This window comes from Amblyraja radiata, chromosome 3 (assembly GCF_010909765.2).
Source record: "Amblyraja radiata isolate CabotCenter1 chromosome 3, sAmbRad1.1.pri, whole genome shotgun sequence".
NCBI classification, from domain to species: domain Eukaryota; kingdom Metazoa; phylum Chordata; class Chondrichthyes; order Rajiformes; family Rajidae; genus Amblyraja; species Amblyraja radiata.
Window position 1 is genome coordinate 109732568 of NC_045958.1, and position 21615 is coordinate 109754182.

Sequence of the window (21615 nt, forward strand, 5' to 3'; positions counted from 1 at the left end):
GCTGGTCGGTGTGGACCCGGTGGGCCGAAGGGCCTGCTTCCGCGCTGTATCTCTAAACTAAACTAAAACCCACGCGGGTCACGGGGAGAACGTACAGACATCATACAGACAGCACCCCGTAGTCAGGATCGAACCCGGGTCTCTGGCGCTGTAAGGTAGCAACTCTACCGCTGCGCCACCGCGCCGCCTTTAAAATAATCCAATAACTATTGAGGATAAAATTGAGTACCACATATCATTTTGTAGCAAGCAGGACCTTACATGTTAGGTTGCTTTTGCTGGAATCCCTTGAATAATAAAAGATCTTGTAGCCTCGGAGAAAGCCTTGACATTCATCTTCAGGTATGTGATCCCATCGTATGATTGCAGAGGACTCCAGAATATCGGAGACAATAATATTGCGGGGACCAACTCTTGGTGCTTGAATTGAAAGCAAAAAAATGTTTAGTATCCTGATCTATTTTTTTTTTAAATGAACAAATGAAATTGAAAATTAAAAAATGTAAACGGTTCCGATTCACATACTTCCTTCTACTGTGTAAACATCGACAATCCCAATGGTTACCTCAATGGGTGGAGTCAGCTCTTGCCTCTTTTTAGCTCGTTTGTGTAACATTATTCTGTATCGCTGCTTTGGATTAAATTGCCCTGAATGGTTGAAAATTAAATAGACTGTAATTCCACAGGAGATCAAACAATGGAAATCAAATACAATCAGGTAAGATAAAATGGCACATCGTGAGTTTCCCTATCTTAGTTTATAATTTAATTTAGTTTAGTTCAGGGATACAGTGCGTAAACAGGCCCTTCGGCCCACCGAGTCTGTGCCGACCAGCGATCACCACACACTAACACTATCCTTCACACACTAGGGACAATTTACAATTATACAAAGCCAATTAAGCTACAAACCTGTAGGTCTTTGGAGTGCTGGAGGAAACCGGAGCACCCGCAGAAAACCCACGCAGGTCACGGGGAGAACGTGCAAGCTTCTTAGACCTTCCTCTTACGTATGGCGTGCACAGCCTAAAGTTGTAGGACAAGGCCAGGCCAGGACAGCATCAGTTACTGGGTGGATGGCTTTGATGCCCCCAGGGAAAAGCCTCAGTGGGCAGTCTTTCACGATATGTGGGAGGGGTCTGGTTGTCGGCAGGCGCAGTGCAGGGCAACCTTCGAGTGGTCCACCCTGTTTTGACGCATGCAATCAGCCCGACGTGCACAAACTTCTCAGACCATCTATCTTAGGTGGAAATTGATGAATGCAATAGGATGTTTTCGTTTTCGTTTCGAGGTGCAGTGTGGAGACAGGCCCTTCGGCCCACCAAGTCCGTGTCGACCACGATCACCCCATACACTAGTTCTATCCAATACACCAGGGGCAATTTACTGAAGCCAATTTACCTACAAACCTGGAGGTCTTCGGGATGTGGGAGGAAACCAGAGCACCCGGTGGAAACCTATGGGGTCATGGAGAGAAGGTACTAACTCCGTACAGACAGCACCCATAATCAGAATGGAACCCAGGTCTCTGGCGCTATGCGGCAGCAACTCTACCGCTGGACCACCCTGTTGCTCAACACTATTCTATTCTCTCTGTTCCTCTCATGATTTTATACACCTCCATTTACACACCTTTTATACACCCTTCATCCTCCTGCGTTCCAGGAGATAGAGTCTCAGCCTACTCAGTCTTGTGTATAAAATGATGAGAGGAATAGATCGGGTAGATGCACAGAGTCTCTTGCCCAGAGTAGGTGAATTGAGGACCAGAGGACATCGTGGTCTGAAGAAGGGTTTCGGCCCGAAACGTTGCCTATTTCCTTCGCTCCATAGATGCTGCTGCACCCGCTGAGTTTCTCCAGCATTTTTGTGTACCAGAGGACATAGGTTCACGGTGAAGGGGAAAAGAGTTAAAAGGAATCTGAGGGGTAACTTTTTCCACACAAAGGGTGGTGGGTGCATGGAACAAGCTGCCGGAGGAGGTAGTTGAGGCTGGGACTATCCCAACATTTAAGAAACAGTTAGACATGTACATGGATAGGGCAGGTTTGGAGGGATATGAACCAAACATGGGCAGGTGGGACTAGGGTAGCGAGTTGGGCCAAAGGGCCTGTTTCCGCGCTGATTGACTCTATGACTAGTCGCGAATAGTGAAGCCAGAGGAATGAATGTAGGTGGAGGGGGTGGTGGGGGGGAAGGGGGGTAAAGTAGGTGCGATAGGAATAGGGAGAAGTACTGGCAACTCACCCATCAGAGTGTAATTTTGAAGTTCCTTTGGAATAACTTTTGAATGCGTAATATGCGTTTGGTTTCCAATCACCGGGCCCCAGTCAATGACGTGTTTTGTCCTTTTTCCCTTCATTGGATTCCAACTAATGAAAAGGCTGTCATTCCCAAGTGCTGTGGCAGTTATCTTGTTTCTTAGCTCTGCGTAAAGTTGAGGTTACAATGTAAATTAACATTTTTTTTAAATCGAGCAATTGACAATGTGATAAGACATTCGTTGATTCAAAAAATCTGCTTACCTATTGGGTTGTAAGGCGAGATCGCAATTTCACTTGCAGGGGAACAGCTAACCGAGTTGTAAGCTTGAACCCGCACTTTATATGGCGCTTGTGAGAGCTGGAGATGATAATTCTCTCTGTCTACTTGTATAGTGTTCACGTTTCTGGGTTTTGCTGGTAACCTTTCGATGGTGATGTTGTACCTCGTGCGATCATGTCTTGAATCATTTACAGCCTGCAAGAGGAGTCACTTGTTGATTAAGATTAACGGCGGCACTTTGTACAGGGTGGAAACAGGCCCTTTGGCTCACCGTGTCCGCGCCCGACCAGCGAGTGCCCGTACACCAGCTCCATCCGACACACCAGGGGACAACTTACAGAAGCCAGGTAAACCTACAAACCTGCATGTCTTTGGTATGTGGGATTAACCATGCGGCACGGTGGTGCAGCGGTAGAGTTGCTGCCTCACAGCGCCAGAGACCCGGGTTCCATCCTGACCACAGGCGCTGTCTGCACGGAGTTAGTACGTTCTCCACGCGACCTGCGTGGGTTTTCCTATGTCTTTGGAGTGTGGGGGGGAAACGGAAGATCTCGGAGAAAACCCACGCGGGTCACGGGGGGAGAACGCACAAGCTCCGTACAGACAAACACCCGTAGTCAGGATCAAACCCTGGTCTCTGCCGCTGTGATGGGCCTGTCCCACTTACACAACTTTTTTGCCGACTGCCGGCACCCGTCATAGGTTGTTATAGATTCCCGAAAATGTTCAACATTTTGAAAATCCAGAACAAGGTACGCCTCTTTGGGCGACTACTCACGACCCTGCAGGCTTCACCCCGCGACATGCCGCCTGTATAGTCGCGAGTAGTCTCCTCAGTCGCCCAAAGAGTCGTAGCATCTTTCTGGTCGCCGCTGGATTTTCAGCATGTTGAAAATTTTCGCCGACATGCAACGACTTATGACAGGTGCCGGCAGTCGCCGAAAAAGTCGCGTAAGTGGGACAGGCCCATAAGGCAGCAACTCTACCTCTGCGCCACCCTGCCGCACCAAATAATTGCATAAGACGATAGGGGCCGCTGCTCTGAAAATAAATATTGCAAAAAACATACATACCTCCCAATGTATGAAAACTGATCGTATCCCTGGGTCAGTCAGCAGTTTAATCACTGGTGTATGTATCTGCAGCTTGTATATTAGCTCTGTGATAAAGCAGAGAAAGACATGTTTTTCATTTTCACATCTGCGTGAAGCAAACCCTGCGTTGGTAAATTGTCCGCTATCACCGGGCAAGAGGTTATCACTGCAGAACGAAACAACAGAAGATAGACACAAAAATGCTGGAGTAACTCAGCGGGTCAGGCAGCATCTCTGGAGAAAAGGTACAGGGCGACATTTCAGTTTAGTTTATTGTCACGTGTACCGAGATACAGTGAACAGCTTTTTGTTGCGTGCTAACCAGTCGGCGGAAAGACAACACATGATTACGATCGGTCCATTTACAGTGTATAGATAAGTGATAAAGGGAATAACGTTTCGTGCAAGGTGACGTCGGCAACGTCCGGTCAAGGGTAGTCCGAGGAACACCAGAGGTAGATAGTAGTTCAGGACTGATCTCTGGTTGTGGTGGGATGGTTTAGTTGCATAATAACAGCTGGGAAGAAACTGTCCCTGAATCTGGTGGTGAAAAAGATATGATTCTATAATATAATAACTTAAAGAAGTTCTCCTCCTAGAAACACAGAAACATAGAAAATAGGTGCAGGAGGAGGCCATTTGGCCCTTCGAGCCAGCACCGCCATTCATTGCAATCATGGCTGATCGTCCCCAATCAATAACTCCTCTATTCCTTCGCTCCATAGATGCCACCTCACCCGCTGAGTTTCTCCAGCATTTTTATCTACCTTTGATTTTTCCAGCATCTGCAGTTCCTTCGTAAACAAATGATTCTATAATATAATGCAGGGTTAAGGTCTTCCAGGGGCAAAACTAGACTAAATTGCTCTCGATCAGAAACCCGAGCACAAACATGGCACGCACTTCCCCACTCGAAATGAAGTCATTGTATTTCGTTGACATATTTTCACATCAATACCATAACACGTACTCAAGATCTACAAGTAGTATGTCTTTAACATCGTGAAGCGGCGCTCTCCGTAAGCAGCGGCCGATTCGCGAACTCCAAGCCGCGGAGTGTGTGTGTTCTGATCCGCCCCGACGTCAGAGTTTCGATCATCCCGACGATAGGGCTTATACATCGGGCCGTCTGTAGCAGTGACTGAGGAGGGTTCATGGCCCCCCAACCACGGGTGAACTGACGGGGCTGTCCCACTGGGGCAGAGCTATTTCAAGAGTTCTCCCGAGTTTGCCCTGATTCGAACTCAGAGAATTACGGCAATGGACGCTCGTGAGTACTCGGGGCTCTCGCTGACATTTTTCAACATGTTGGAAAAATCGAAGAAAGACAAAAATGCGTGTTGAAAAATCATGTTGAAAAATCTTCACGAGTCTTCCCGAGCTTACCGCCTAACCTGCCGTTAGCGTTACGAGCCGCTAAGAGAGATCCCCGAGCTCCGACGTATCTGCTACGTTCATTCTACGTGCTTACCATGAGTTTGATTTTTTTATAAACTCGGGAGAGCTCTCGAATCACCTCGTAGTGGGACAGGGCCATTAAGGAGGAAGATTGGCTGAACTTTATCACCCACCATCACAGTGAGGAATGCAGATTCCACTGTGGTGGATGTTTATGTTAAATTCTATTGTGTATTGTGTTCTTTTTACTTGTATGGCTGTTTGGCAACTGAAATATCACTGTACCTTAATTGGTGCGTGTGACAATAAATGTGAATGTGAACTTGGTAGCTATGGACTGGACTAAAAGTATTCTGAAATAAGGAGCTAATCTTGACAATGTGCTGGGCAAATCTGCGGTGAAATGTCTGAAGAAGGGTCTCGACCCGAAACGTCACCTATTCCTTCGCTCCATAGATGCTGCCTCACCCGCTGAGTTTCTCCAGCATTTTTGTCTACCTTCGATTTTTCCAGCATCTGCAGTTCTTTCTTAATCATCTGCCACCTATAATTCATTACAAATTATTTAGGTTTTTGTGGAATTTGATTTTTGATTTAATATTATTCACTGAATTCAGCTGCTGGTGAATTGTAGGATTGCCAGAGAATTTTGAACGGGAAACAGTATGGCACAGAAGCAGGCCCTTCGTCCCGCAATGTCTGTGCTGATCATGATGCCAAGATACTGTAAACTAATCTCCTCCATCTGCATGTCATAGAGTTATAAAATTATGGGAAAAAGGACAAAATACGTCGTTGACTGGGGTCCGGTGATTGGAAATGAAACGCATTCAAAAGTTATTCCAAAGGAACTTGAAAATTGCACTCTGATGGGTGAGTAGCCACGACTTCTTCCTATTCCTCTCGCACCTACTTCACCACCCCCCACCCCCACCGCCTACATTCATTCCTCTGGCTTCACTATTCGCGACTAGTCATAGAGTCATACAGCGTGGAAACAGGCCCTTTGGCCCAACTCGCCCACACCGCACAACTACACTTGTCCCACCTGCCCACGTTTGGTCCAAATCCTTCCAAACCTGTCCTATCCATGTACCTGCCTAACGTTGGGATAGTCCCAGTCTGAACTACCTCCTCCGGCAGCTCATTCCATACACCCACCATCCTTTGTCTGAAAAAGTTACCCCTCAGATTCATGTTAAATCTTTCCCCCTTCACCTTAAACCTATGTGGTTCTTGATTCTCGATTCCCCTACTCTGGGCAAGAGATTACAATTACTATTAACTATTTTCAGGAACTAGTTAAAATACATTGAATATTTGTTTGCCACTGCAACGGTGGTGCAGCGGTAGAGTTGCTGCCTCACAGCGCCAGAGACCTGGGTTCGATCCTGACTATGGGTGCTGTCTGTACGGACTATGTACGTTCTCCCCGAGATCGTGTGGGTTTTCCCCGGGTGCCACACTCCATACAGGTTTGTAGGTTAATTGGCTTTGTAAAATTGTAAATTGTCCCTAGTATGTGTAGGGTAGTGTTAATGTGCAGGGATCGCTGGTCGGCATGGACTCAGTGGGCTGAAGGGCCTGTTTCAGCGCTGTATCTCTGAACTAAACTAATCAGCACTTGCATCATTCCCTTCCCTGTCCAACCCACAAGATAGCACCACAGTGGATGTGGAGAGGATTTTTCCACTTGTGGTAAAGTCTAGGAAAAGAGGCCACAGCCTCAGAATTAAAGGACATGGAAAGGAGAGGAGGAGAAATTTCTTTAGTCAGAGGGTGGCGAATCTGTGGAGTTCTTTGCCATAGACGGCTGTGGAGGCAAAGTCAATGGATATTTTTAAGGTGGAGGTTGACAGATTTTTGATTAGTACGGGTGTCAGGGGTTATGGGGGGAAAGGCAGAAGAATGGGGTTGAGTGGCCGAATGGCCCAATTTCTGCTCCTAGAACTTATGAACTTAAGACAAGGCTCTTTATTATTTACAACTGCACGGCGAAGGCTTGGAAGCACAGGCTGACAGCGGTGCTGATTGTGGATGATCAGCCATGATCACAGTGAATGGCGGTGCAGGCTCGAAGGGCCGAATGACCTACTCCTGCACCTATTGTCTATTGTCTATTGCCCTAGCAAAAGTTAAGACGGTGCTTCATATAGAGTCATAGAGTGATACAGTGTGGAAACAGGCCCTTCAGCCCAACTTGCCCACACCGGCCAACAATGTCCCAGCTACACTAGTCCCACCTGCCTGTGTTTGGTCCATATCCCTCCAAACCTGTCCTATCCATGTAACTGTTTCTTAAATGTTGGGATAGTCCCAGCCTCAACTACCTCCTCCAGCAGCTCGTTCCAAACACCTTTGTGTGAAAAAGTTACCCCTCAGACTCCTATTGACACTTTCCTCCCTCACCTTAAACCTATGTCCTCTGGTTCTTGATTTCCCAACTCTGGGCAAGAGACTCTGTGTGTTTACCCAATCTATTAATCACATGATTTTTTACTGCTCTACAAGATCACCCCTCACCCTCCTGTGCTCCAAGGAATAACCTGCTCAACCTCTCCCTGTAGCTCAGACCCTCTAGTCCTGGCAACATCCTCGTAAATCTTCTCTGCACCCTTTCCAGCTTGACAACATCTTTCCTATAACATGGTGCACAGAACTGAACACAGTACTCCAAATGCGGCCTCACCAACGTCATATACAACAGCAACGTGACCTCCCAACTTCTATCCTACAACTTATGAACTTACATAGCACAAGGCTCTTCACCAATCAAAATTGCTTAGATGAGGCTTGGAATCAAAGGCTGACAACAGTGAATTAGCAAAAGTTAAGACAGTGCTTCCTATGTTTGTCAAAAAGTATTCTTTCACCATATCACCATTCACTGGATGTTTTCAAGAGAGAGACTTGGATTTAGCTCTTAGGGCTAACGGAATCAAGGGATATGGAGAGAAAGCAGGAACGGGGTACTGATTTTGGATGATCAGCCATGATCATATTGAATGGCGGTGCTGGCTCGAAGGGCCGAATGGCCTACTCCTGCACCTGTTTTCAATGTTTCTTTGTCAATGAATATACCTGACAGCACCAGCTCACATATTAAAGTCAATGGACACACACTGGGCTTGTTCAAGAGAGGCCAAATAATGCACAGAGCAGAGATATTGATCCTCCACCCTAGTGTCTAATTGCTGATTACATTGCAAACCTAGACACCCAGCATTTACTAGCTTATTAACAGCATATCAATCTGTAGAAAATCTGTATCTTCAGTAAAAAACATCTGCAGTCCTCGAAGGCTGTGGAGGCCAAGTCAATGAATATTTTTGAGGCCGAGATGGATAGTGACAAGCTTTTGCTGCGTGCTAACCAGTCAGCGGAAAGACTATACATGATTACAATCGAGCCATTTACTGTGCAGAGACATGATAAGGGAATAATATTTATTGCAAGGTAAGGCCAGTAACATCCGATCAAAGATTGTCCGAGGGTCTCAATGACAATAGACAATAGATGCAGGAGTAGGCCATTCGGCCCTTCAATTCAGCACCGCCGTTCAATGTGATCATGGCTGATCATCCACAATCAGTACCCCGTTCTTGCCTTCTCCCCATATCCCTTGACTCTGCTATCTTGAAGAGCTCTATCTCTTAGAGGTAGATAGCAGTTCTGGACTACTCCCTCGTTGTGGTAGGATGATTCAGTGGCCTGATAATGCCAATGCAAAATGGGGTATGTGTACCACTTCACTTCCTGAAATCGATCACTATCTCCTTTAGCGACACAAGGATGCGAATAGTAGACCTGGTATCGACTAGCGTGTGGAAAGCGGTGGTGAGACGGAATGCAAGGGTTACTTGAAATTAGAGAAATCAACGTTCAGCCAAAAAATTCAGATTCAGATTCAGATTCAATTTGCTGGAGAAACTCAGCGAGTTGCAACGGGTCTGGTTCGAGATTCCCCTAAGATGGGAAAAAGATTGTGTGCATTTTCACACTATCTATTCCTCTCATGATCACATAATTAATATTTTTTCAGTTCAGTTTAGTTTAGTTTATTGTCACGTGTACCGAGGTACAGTGAAAAGCTTTTGTTGCGTGCTAACCAGTCAGCGGAAAGACAATACATGATTACTAGAGCCAGGATTTTGCCATAAATGCCGTGTGCCTTTTCATGCCTTTTATGGTGATTTCACCAAGATAATGCCTTTTCACAATCGAGTGCCTAAATCAGCCTTTTTTGGCCGTTTTGCTAAAAGGTCATGCTATTTTCTCTAATTGTACCGTGATTACAATGATGTTTTTTATGTTAACACGTTAATATTAATGTTATTATTAACGTGTTAACATAGTATAACTTACAAGAAAACTTCCACCACCGGGGCAAAACCGGGGGCGCCACCGTCGGTCGTTCATTCGTTCGTGCCGCTGCCCGCTGGTTCAGCCTTCTCCAAGATCTACTTAAGAAAGAACCGCAATGCTGGAAAAATCGAAGGTAGACAAAAAATGCTGGAGGATGAGGCAGCATCTGTGGAGGAAGGGATAGGCGACATTTCAGGTCGAGACCCTTCTTCAGGCTGATGTGGGTGGAGGGGGACGACGGGAAAAAGAAAGAAGGGAGCCGAGACAGTCGGACTAGAAGGAAAGCTGGGGAGGGGAGGAGGGAGATGACAAGGGCTATCTGAAATTAGAGAAGTCAATGTTGATACCGCTGGGGTGTAGACTACCCAAGCGAAATACCCAAGCTTGTCTCCTCACTACATTCACTGCTGGCTCCAGTCGCAAATCTGAGTTTTCGAGTGATCTGTGCAAGGCATTCATTGATGCTGGAATTCTACTGTGGAAATTGGAAAACAAATCTCTTAGAGGTTTTTAAAGAAATACACAGAGGAACATGTACCAAGCGAGTCATCATTACGGTAAAATTATGTTGACAACAACTTCAACATTGTTGTGCAGAAAATTAGAGATGAGGTTGCATGCAACAAAATATGGATCTCAATAGACGAGACAACCGATGCTGTGGGGAGATATGTTGCCAATGTGGTCTTCTGTACACTGGAGGCAGGTCAACCATCAAAGGAGTATTTGTTGACATTGGAAGTATTGGAGAAGTCAAACAGCTCAACTATTGCTCAGTTGTTTACATATTTACTTGCTGTACTTTGGCCAGAAGGTATAAAACATGAGAATGTTCTTCTGTTTGTGACTGATGCAGCTCCGTACATGAAAAAACTGCTCATGCTCTTAAAGTTTTATTCGCCAAAATGTTGCATTTGACATGCTTAGCTCACGGACTCCATAGAGTTGCCAAGCACATACGTAGCTTGTTTCCAAATGTCAATCGCCTAGTTTCCAATGTCAAGAAAATATTCCTCAAAGCACCGTCACATGTGCACCCGAGATTCCACTACCTCCTCAGCCCGTTTTGACTAGGTGGGATATATGGCTCTCTACTGTACTCTACTATGCTGCAAATTTTGATAAGATAAAATAAATCGTCAACTGTTTTGAAGTAGAAGAATCTGCTGCAGTCAGCATCGTCAGTGAAATCATGCAGAAAAAGTCCCTCCACCGCGATCTTGTGTTTATTGCTTCCAATTTTGCAAACTTCCCACAAGCTATCACTTCCCTTGAGAAACGTGGCGATACATTAGTGAATAACTTGCAGGTTTTCAACAAAGTAACTGACGATATTCGTAAAATTCCTGGCGATGTCGGTAAAGACATACAAGGAAAATGTGAGAGAGTGATTTTAGCTAACGAAGATCTTGAAGAAATACAGAACATAGCTAAAGTTCTCAATGGTAGTTGTAATGCACAAGATATCGACATGAATATAGAGTCTGCAGCTTGTTTCGGGTATGCACCAGTGACCTCAGCTGAGGTAGAAAGAAGTTTTTCACAACTGAAGCATATTCTGTCTGAAAGACGGCATTGTTTAGCACCAGATAATTTGAAAAAAATGCTAGTATTTATGTGCAACCAGGCAACTTTGGTCTTTTAATGCAGTATACCTTTATATTATCATTTTTAACCATATTTTGATGGTGGAAATAAATGCCTGCGTATTTCAGAGTTTTTTAGTACCTAAACATCCTGGCTCTAATTATTCCAATCGAGCCATCCACAGTGTACAGATGCAAAATAAGGGAAAGCCAAGGTAAAGCCAGCAAAGTCCGATCAGGGATAGTTCAAGGGTCACCTAGGATGATTCAATTGATCATAGTAAAGTAAGAAATGTTGCTGTAGGAGTAGAGATGTAAGAGTGTGGAGCGATTGTAATGTGTGATTGTGGATCTGGCTTCTGTGGCTGGCACGCAAATAGTTGCCTGGGTTGGCTGCCATTTTAGTTAAGTTTAGAGATACAGCGCGGAAACAGGCCCTTCGGCCCACCGAGTCCGCACCAACCAGCGATCCCCACATATTAACACTATCCTACACACACTAGGAGCAATTTACAATCTTTACCAAAGCCAATTAACTGACAAACCTGTACATCTTTGGAGTGTGGGAGGAAACTGGAGATCTCGGAGAAAACCCACGCAGGTCACGGGGAGAAACAGCGTACAGACAGCACATGTAGTCAGGATCGAACTCGGGTCTCTGGCGAATGTTGTGTGAAAATCGTCTAGCTGTACAACATTCGCGCGCCAAGTGCTCTTGAGGGCCCTACTTCTTTTGGGATCCATTTGTGATGTCGTTTGTACTTAGTCCGATCTCCATGGCAATGATTTTCCCAGTGAAAATTTTTCAAAATTATGCACACTCTATACCCGGGTCGTGGTGCGGCGCTCAAATGACACGCAAATGGCGCGCCAACGGCGTACAGGCGGCGCATGGTTACGGACGTTGACGCACGGTCACGCATAATAAATGAGCATAGGCAACGTTCGTGCATCACCAGACATAACCATGCGTCACCACGCGCTACACGTACGCCGTCAGTACGTCAGCGTATACCCTCACGCAGGTGGCGCGCGAGGATTTTAAGCCTCCCAAAATCCTGGGGCACCGCGCGTTACCGTGCATCGCTACATACGCCACCACGCCTCACCACGCGCCATGCACAGGTCACGACGCGCCATCCAATTTTTAGGATGTCGCGTAAATGACGCGCAAATTACGCCCAGTGAAGGCAGCAACTCTAACACTGCTCCACCACGCCCACCCAATCTTGGAAGCATTTTCTGAGCCTTAGGAATAAAAGTACTCTCCTGCCCAACCTCTCCCTATAACTCAGGCCCCGGCATCCATTTTAGATGTAATGGCTACATACCTGGAGGGACATAGTTCACATGGCTCCACAAACTCCACAAGCTGGTAGCAGAGATAGTTTTACAGCGTGCCTTAAATTCATAAGCTGCGGGTTGTTCCAACTCATCAATCGTTCCAGCCTGCGTAAAATTAAACTTTTGAAACAATGATACAATTAATGTTTGTGTTCTTGTTCCAAAATGTACGATTACATTTTTCTATCTAATTGTTTACTTTAGATTATTATTGCCACGCGTACGTGGGTGCAGTGAAAAGCTTTTGTTTGCGTGCTATCGTCAAAGACTACATACATGATTACAATCGAGCCTTCCGCCGTGCATAGATGGTGGGTACAATATGGAGCATCTGGGGAGCTTACAATCATTTATAATGATGCAATTCCAGTGCAGATTCCGGAATGATCCGCCCGGGCTGCTGAGGGACTGATATATGCAGAGTACTGCCCTGCAGACTACAACTTCAGAAGGTTCAGAAGGATACATACCGGCCCGCAAAGTCCGCCATGGAAATCGGCTATGGGAACGGATCTGCCAGCTCCGGCCGAGCCGGAGTTCCAGAGCCCCGGCCGCAGGGGGGCAAATTCCACCCGCCGATCGGCCGCAGAAGTCCCGATGAAGTCGAGATCGGCCGCTTCACCAGGCCTAGGCGGCACATTTTGGGGGGGGACCTCCGGGGTGGGGGGGGGGGGGGGGGGGGGGGGGGGTGCACTCACATGATTTTGTCTGGATTACAGGAGGTGGTCATGGACAAAAATCTCTGTCCAGAATATGTATACTTTTTATATTTCAACAAAAAAATCTTATTCATTAAAATGTATTCAAGAAACACAAAACAAAAAATAATGCATGGATTTCTTTACATTCATAGCGTTGTTTGGTCTATACATTCAAAGTGTTATCAGATTCATATACATTTGTGGTCGAGTCATACACCATGGAAACAGGCCCTTCGGTCAAACTCATCCATGCTCGCAATATCAGGACAAAACAAAAGGTATGTCGTGTATTTAACATATTATTCTGCTATTTGGTGTGGCTTCATTTTAATCTTATGATGTGAAAATTTTATTTAGGCCCCATACGAATCGGCCATGTCTTGCCTGCCGATATGGGCTTAAAATTTATGGCAACGGCAACATTCCAATCGGTCACATTCCAGAAACATCCACTCGCAAGATAATCAAATTCATTATTTTTTTGCACAATCATGTCATAAGAACATCTAAATCATCTATATTCTGTGTTATTGTCTATCCATGATCAATATTTTCACACTAAATATCCACAGTACAGTTTTAGTCAGATGTGTTGTGCAAAGAAATAATGATTTTGATTATCTTGAGAGTGGATGTTTCTGGATTAATTTATAGGAATTAAACAATAAATACCTTCCATTTGGCATATAAATTCATGACAAAGTAAGATTTCAAAATCATGTTATATTATGAATTCTTGTGTGAATGGGATCAGTTTGTTATTTGTTATTTGGATACTTAGGCTATTAAAAAATGTAGCCTTTTCTTAAGAAATGGATAGATGTTTAGATTAGATTAGATTAGATTATTTAATGACCACACAGTCAAGCTGGTGGAATTCAGGTTCAGTACAGGATGTTACAAGGTAAGATTTTTAGATCTAGTAATTAAATTTAGATGAATTTAAATGATTTGATGAAACTGATGAGTATGTATTTTTTGTTGGGTATTTACTATTTGTTTTAGCGTTTAACTTTATCATTTCTACCTTTTTTTCTAAAACTGCAAATAATAACTTGTTTCTGTTAATGCTGTTCAGTGTTTTTTTTTCCTTTACATTTTAAACAGATGTCTCCAAAGAAGAAATACAAAATTGTCAATCCAAATGCCCAGCAAAAGAGACTGATTTAGACAACATTCGCAGAGATTATCTGAACTTGGACTACCCCAAATGTGATGATCTACAGGACATACTTAATCGGAAAGTAGTGGGCAGAAAGGCATGTCATGTGTGGTTTGAAGAGCAAAAACTTGTAGTTTACAATGCCAAAATTGAAAAGTTGAGGAAGAACAAGGCATACAGAGTTGCTTATTGGTTACAATCTGATGAGTATGATGATGCTACTGATTATGATATGCCAATGTACCAGCTAGCAACTGATCTTCTCCATAAAGTCTTGGTCTTTTGCTAGAAATTGTAATTTAGTTACCTATCTGTTACGGATTTACAGCATATAATACAATAATATTAAAGTTCTGATCTTGAGAATATCACATTTTTGAATTTTCAAGGCAGTCTGGGTGTTTATTACTATTTCCGTCACAACGGTCAATTTTGTAATTAGCTACAATTAGGTAACTAACTAATTATATGCTTTAATTCCAGGTCATCCAAGTAAGATGTTTCATATTTGTTTCCGAATGCTTCAATCTATAATAACTGAAAAATTCACTCAGTTCTCTTAATTTTTAAGAAAGTTATGGGCTTTTGACTGTCCTCGATCACAGCTTTTGTGTTAAGTCAATGGAAAACCAATAGGGAACAAGATGTTAATTTCCGAGTATGAAAATTACCATAACTTTTTTAATACTCAAGATATGAAAAGGTATCAAATTGAAGTTCTTTTTATGCTTTATCTGATGGGATAAATTACAAGCTTGTTTTTAAAATCTCAAAATGTTGTAACATTCCTACCGTAGGTGGCTGCTATTTGTATACATTGTGTATACAAGCAAAGAATCACACTGTGCCTAGTCACATGTATTAAGTATAAAGTATTCCTATTCATATTCCTAGGTTTAAGGTAAATGGAGAAAGATATAACAGAAATCTGAGGGGTAACTTTTTCCACACAAAGGGGGGTGGGTGTATCCAATGAGCTGCTGGAGGAGGTAGTTGAGGCTGGGATTATCGCAACGTTTAAGAAATATTTAAACTGGTACATGGATAGGACAGGTTTAGAGGGATATGGGCCAAATGTAGGCTGGTGGGACTAGTGTAGATGGGAAATGTTGGTCGGTGTGGGCAAGTTGGGCCAAAGGGCCTGTTTCCACACTGTATCCCCAACCTAAACTAACCTAAACACTGTATTTATTTGCTAAGTTTATTAGCTCAAGGAACATAAGGTGCCAAATGAACAGATGTCACGATCAGAATGCCATGCCTTCAAAAATGATCATGCTTTATTTTAGATTTTTGATTTCTTTCTCATTCTTTTTTGAAAGAACCTTAATTTATACAGATACTAGACTAAGTGGGACCCGTTGGGTCCCATGTTCACACGGGAGGGCTGGTCCACCAACACAATATTTCACCTCTCCATCAATTCCAATATTGGTGGCCAGTTGGGGGTGGGGGGCTTTCTGGAGTGCTAGCATGGGTGTTGTGGGCTGAAGGGACTGGTTTCCAGAGGGCTAGTATGGACATTGTGGGCCGAATGGATTCTTGGGGTGGCAGCTCAGTCACTCAAGCCTGATGTGCTGGCAGCTCACTCACTCACGGCTGGTGGGCTGGCAGTTGACTCACAGCTATTCCTTGAAATTCCATTTCAAGCAGGGTGCAAGGCTACCAAATTCAAATGCAGTTTCCTACCATTTCAAGCAGGATGCAAGGCCACCAAATACAAGTGCAGTTTCGTACCACTTCAAGCAGGTGCAAGGCCACCAAATTCAAGAGCAGTTTCATACCACTTCAAGCAGGGTGCAAGACCACCAAATCAAATGCTGTTTCATTCTACTTCAAGCAGCTTGCAAGGCCACCAAATTCAAATGCAGTTTCATAGCATTTCATGCAGGGTGCAAGGCCATCACATTCAAATGCAGTTTCATACCATTTCAAGCAGGGAGAAACCATTAATAAAACGACCATAAAACCACACAAAACACCACAAAAACACCACACTCACAGTTCAGTAGACATTCAGTGTGTTCAGTTGATTCAAAGCTCAGACAGTCGTGACCTCTCCCTCCCCCATCTAGCAGAGTCTGAGCCACACCCACACTTCCGGGTTTTATAATCCCTCCCCCTTCACACCGGAAAGGCAAGGCCTTCATGACGAGATTGACAGGAGAGAGATTCTGAACATTTTTTAAACACGAATAACACTTGTATTTTTCATTGATGGGAAGAATCCTTTGCACCTGAAGAGCAGAGGGGGACTGAGTAAGATGACCAAAAATCACAGCCGTATGTGGTAGCGTTTTATCTAAAATCAATACACAGTGCAAACAGGAAGCTGTCAAGTTTAGACTTTTAATCATTTGCCATTTCAAACCAACCACCACCAACCATTTGCTTTGCTTTATTTCAAACCAACCACATTTTCATATTCAAACCACATTAAGGGCACTCAAGGTCTCATGGAAAAATCCTCTTGTCCTGTGCAGCGGAGGGGGACTCTGAGTAAGATGGCTAAAAATCACAGCCGTAAGTGGCAGCGTTTTTTCTAAAATCAATATACAGAACAACAGGGAGTGGTCAAGATCAGACTTTTAGTAATATGGATACAGAGAAACAGCGCGGAAACATGCCCTTTGGCCCACCAAGTCCGCTCTGATCAGCGATCTCCCCGTCCACTAGCAATTTACATTTACGCCAAGCCAATTAACCCACAAACCTGCACGTCTTTGACGTGTGGGAAGAAACCGGAGCACACGGAGAAAACCCACGCGGTCGCGGGGAGGACGTACAAATTCCGTACAGACAGCACCCGTCGTCAGGATCGAACCCGGGTCTCTGGTGCTGTAAAGCAGCAACTCTACCGCTGTGCCACCGTGCTGCATACATTGACATTTATGCATCAACATCCAGGTTCAGGAACAGCTACTTCCCCACAGCCATCAGGCTATTAAACACGACATCAAATACGCTCTTAACAATAACAGTCTATTATTACTATTGCACTTTATCTGTTTATTTATTATGTATATATATATGGTCTACGGTCTATAGACACACTGAACTTTTATCTCCCGATCTGTATTAGGTTTACATATTCTGTTGTGCTGCAGCAAGCAAGAATTTCATTGTCCTATCTGGGACACATAACAATAAAACTCTCTTGACTCTTGACTCCTGTATGTAATTCGAAGGGTTTCCTTGACTTACCAAACGCCATTCTATGGTTCCAACTTTTCTGATTGCTATCTGATGCAGGTATTTCTCCTGAGCTTCTCTTTGCAGATGTAGCCGTCCAGATATCCAGGAATACTTTATGTCAGAAGGTGGTTCTGGTCTCCCTGAAACAGTCAAAGCAAAAGTGAGTTTCAGAACAGAAATGCATCCATGTACCGTTGCAACGTTGGTGATTGTAGGAAGGAACTGCAGATGTTGGTTTAAACTGAAGATAGACACAAAATGCTGGAGTAACTCACCGGGACAGGCAGCATCTCTGGAGAAAAAGGTATAGGTGACATTTTGGGTTACTCCAGCTCTATGTAACTTGGTTATATTGGGGTTTTTTTTAACCAAAATTATATCTCAGACATGGTCCTCAATTTTGTGACAAAAACTCAACCTCATTTGTCTGCACATAATCCATATCCCGCCATTCTCTGTGTATCCACAAGCCTACCTAAAAACCCCTTAAAGTCACTATCGTATCTGCCTCCCATATCACCCCCGGCAGCGCGCTCCAGGCATCCTCCACCATCGAAGTAAAAAAAAATGTGCCCTGTACATTTAACTTTTAACCTTTGCCCCTTTCACATTAAAGCTATGCCCGCTAGTCTTTGACATTTTCACACTGGGGAAGAAGGTTCTGACTGTCTACCCTATCTATACCCACCAAATCTTCGTGCAGCCAAAGTTTTCTTCCGAAATACCTAGCACACTAGGAAAACAAAGCTGTTTAAATCCGATAACAATTGAAAGTGCATTAGGGGACTGAATTAATGAATTGGATTAAAATTAACAAATGGCCTTTGACCTTTGACTCGGTTCTGTTCTAATTATGGGATTGTTGATTCGTAGACCACAGAAACGGACTCTTTGACCCACGCAAAGAGAAAACCAGCGATCCCCATTATCCTACACACAAGGGACTACTTACATTTATACCAAGCCAATCATCCCTACAAACCTGTACGTCTTTGGAGTGTGGGAGTAAACCGGAGCATCTGGAGAAAACCCACACAGTCACAGGGAGAACGTACAAACTCCATACAGACAGCGCCCACAGTCAGGATCAAACCCGGGTCTCTGGCAGCAACTCTACCGCTGTGCCACCCCCAACTTAACTTACTTAAATGTCATTGGAATATGGGAGAAAACCGGTACACTTTTGTGTAGCAGCGGTAGAGTTGCTGCCTTGCAGCGCCAGAGACCCGGGTTCGATCCCGACTATGGGCGCTATCTGTACGGAATTTGTACCTTCTCCCCGTTATCTGCCTGGGTTTTCTCCGAGATCTTCGGTTTCCTCTAACGCTCCAAAGACGTACAATTTTGTAGGTTAATTGGCTTGATGTAAGTGTAAAATGTCCCTAGTGTGTGTAGGACAGTGTTAGTGTGCGGGGATCGCTGGTCTGCATGGACTCAGTGGACCACAGGGCCTGTTTCCGGGCTGTATCTCTAAACTAAACTACACTAAACTTGTGCAAACTTCACAAAGATTGTCATGGTTGTACTGGTTGTATCATAACCAGGTTCGGCAACTCGAACGTCCAAGAACGACAGAAAACGGTGAACACTGCCCAGTCCATCATGGGCACTGATCTCCACACCATCAAAGGGAGCTACAAGAGTAGCTGCCTTAGGCAGCCAGCATCGTCAGAGACCCCCCACCACCATGGCCACGATCTCACTTCACCCCTGCCATCGGGAAGAAGGTATAGGAGACTGAAAAGGTTCAGGAAGAGCTCCTTCCCTACAACCATCAGACTCTTAGAAACATAGAAACATAGACAATAGGTGCAGGAGTAGGCCATTCGGCCCTTCGTGCCAGCACTGCCATTCAATGTGATCATGGCTGATCATCCCCAATTGGTACCCCGTTCCTGCCTTCTCCCCATATCCCCTGACTCCGCTATCTTTAAGAACCCTATCTAGCTCTCTCTTGAAAGCATCCCGAGAACCTGCCTCCACCGCCCTCTGAGGCAGAGAATTCCACAGACTCACCACTCTCTGTGAGAAAAAGTGTTGCCTCGTCTCCGTACTAAATGGCTTACCCCTGATTCTTAAACTGTGGCCCCTGGTTCTGGACTCCCCCACATTGGGAACATGTTTCCTGCCTCTAGCGTGTCCAAACCCTTAACAATCTTATATGTTTGAATAAGGAACCCTCTCATCCTTCTAGTGCACAAGCCCAGCCGTTCCATTCTCTCAGCATGTGACAGTCCCGCCATTCCGGGAATTAACCTTGTAAACCTACTCTGCACTCCTTCAATAGCAAGAATGTCCTTCCCTCAAATTAGGGGACCAAAACTGCACACAATACTTCAGGTGTTGTCTCATAGGGCTCTGTACAACTGCAGAAGGACCTCTTTGCTCCTGTACTCGACTCCTCTTGTTATAAAGGCCAACATGCCATTCGCTTTCTTCACTGCCTGCTGTACCTGAAAGCTTACTTTCATAGACTGATGTACACGGAGGCCCAGATCCCGTTTTACTTCACCTTTTCCCAACTTGATGCCATTTAGATAGTAATCTGCCTTCCTGTTTTTAATACCAAAGTGGATAACCTCACATTTATCCACATTAAACTTCACCTGCCATGCATCTGCCCACTCCCCCAACCTGTCCAAATCATCCTGCATTCTCATAGCATCCTCTTCACAGTTCACACTGCCACCCAGCTTTGTGTCATCTGCAAATTTGCTAATGTTACTTTGACTCCCTTCAACAAATCATTGATGTATATTGTAAATAGCTGCGGTCCCAGCACCGAGCCTTCCGGTACCCCACTAGTCACAGCCTGCCATTCTGATGGGCTCCTGCCTTTTCTCCAGGAATGGTCTGGAGGGGTTTGGACAGAGATATGAACCACAAGGTCATGAGGAACTTGTTGTAGCTTCGGTCTGCCTTCGTCTCCCTCTTCATGCAAATACAGCCTCAATAAAGTCTTATACAACTTGCTTTGTTGATGTTTATAGATACAGTGTGCCTACCAAGTCTGCGACATGATAGAGTTTAGAGTTTATTTGACTTTACATTTATAGCTGAGCTTCAAATATTTCGTAACTATCTGGGAAAATATTCATACATAGTTTAGTTTAATCTTCGTAGATTGTCACCTTGTCGTGGTGAAGAAGCTTGTGTGGACCTGAGATCCTGAGTGCGATGCCGTCTGGAGCTATGCTCCTGGTAGGACCACCCATGGCGGTAAGGTCGAGGGGGAGGTCTCTGACAAAGAGCAATCCAACCAAGGCCTCAACGGTGGAACAGGCGGAGGACGATGGCTGACCTTAGTGGAGCGTCACAACGGTTGGGAAGGCGGATGAAGGCTGCAGCAGAAAAGGGTCTCTGGCCATCTTGGGCTGCATGCCGCTGGATCCTGACCCAGATCTGTCAAAGGTTCTAAGCTGTATCTCTAAGCTAAACTAAACTGTTCCAGGATGTTTATCTAAGCTCATTCTAAGAATGACTTTTATCTAAGCTCTTTCTAAAGTAAAAAAAAACCCTTGTCATTCTGAGATATTGTCATTGACCAAGTGCTGCACACAATCCCCAGTCATTACGTGAGAACATGAGATTATTTAACGTTACATTGATAGCTGAGCTTCAAATACTTTGTGACTTTTCTGGGAAAATATTCATACATAGTTCAGTTTAGTTTAGTTCCGCACCGACCAGCGATCCCTGCACGTTGACACTATCCACCACACACTGGGGACAATTTACAATTATACCAAGCTAATTAGCCTGCAAACCTGCACGTCTTTGGAGTGTGGGAGGGAATCGAAGATCCCGGAGAAAACCCACGCAGGTCACGGGGAGAAGGTACAAACCCCGTACAGACAGGCAGCTCCTGTAGTCAGGATCGAACCCGGGTCTCTGGCGCTGTAAGGTAGCAACTCTACCGCTGTGCCACCGTGCCGCCCCATGTACAACTTTTACATGCAACTGTTTAGAAGACCTTTGTCCTGTATGATTTTATTAATCGTTAACAGCGATCCCTTTAATCCCATCAACATTAATTTAGAAACAAGTTATATATTTTTTTTAAACTCTGCAGGAAATAATTGACATGAATCAAGAATCTTGTAAGTATTACCTGAGAGAAGAGGTACCAAAGTAATGGGCTTTGATTTCTCACATGTATTCATGGTCTCTACCCATATTGAAGCAGTCGCTGAAATGTAGAGTTTACTTCGTGGAATCGTGTGAAA

At 44.5% G+C, this 21615-nt stretch overlaps 1 protein-coding gene across 1 annotated transcript; it reads right to left on the reverse strand.

Annotated features, from left to right (window-relative positions):
* Positions 1-517: 517 nt before the first annotated feature.
* Positions 518-21047, reverse strand: LOC116971591 (oncostatin-M-specific receptor subunit beta-like). Its single transcript, XM_033018826.1, has 7 exons — positions 20993-21047; positions 17399-17529; positions 12319-12451; positions 3618-3703; positions 2526-2739; positions 2248-2427; positions 518-648 (listed from the first exon to the last, which is right to left on the reverse strand). Exons 1-7 carry the CDS (start codon positions 21045-21047, stop codon positions 518-520), a joined length of 930 nt encoding a protein of 309 aa, XP_032874717.1.
* Positions 21048-21615: the final 568 nt, after the last annotated feature.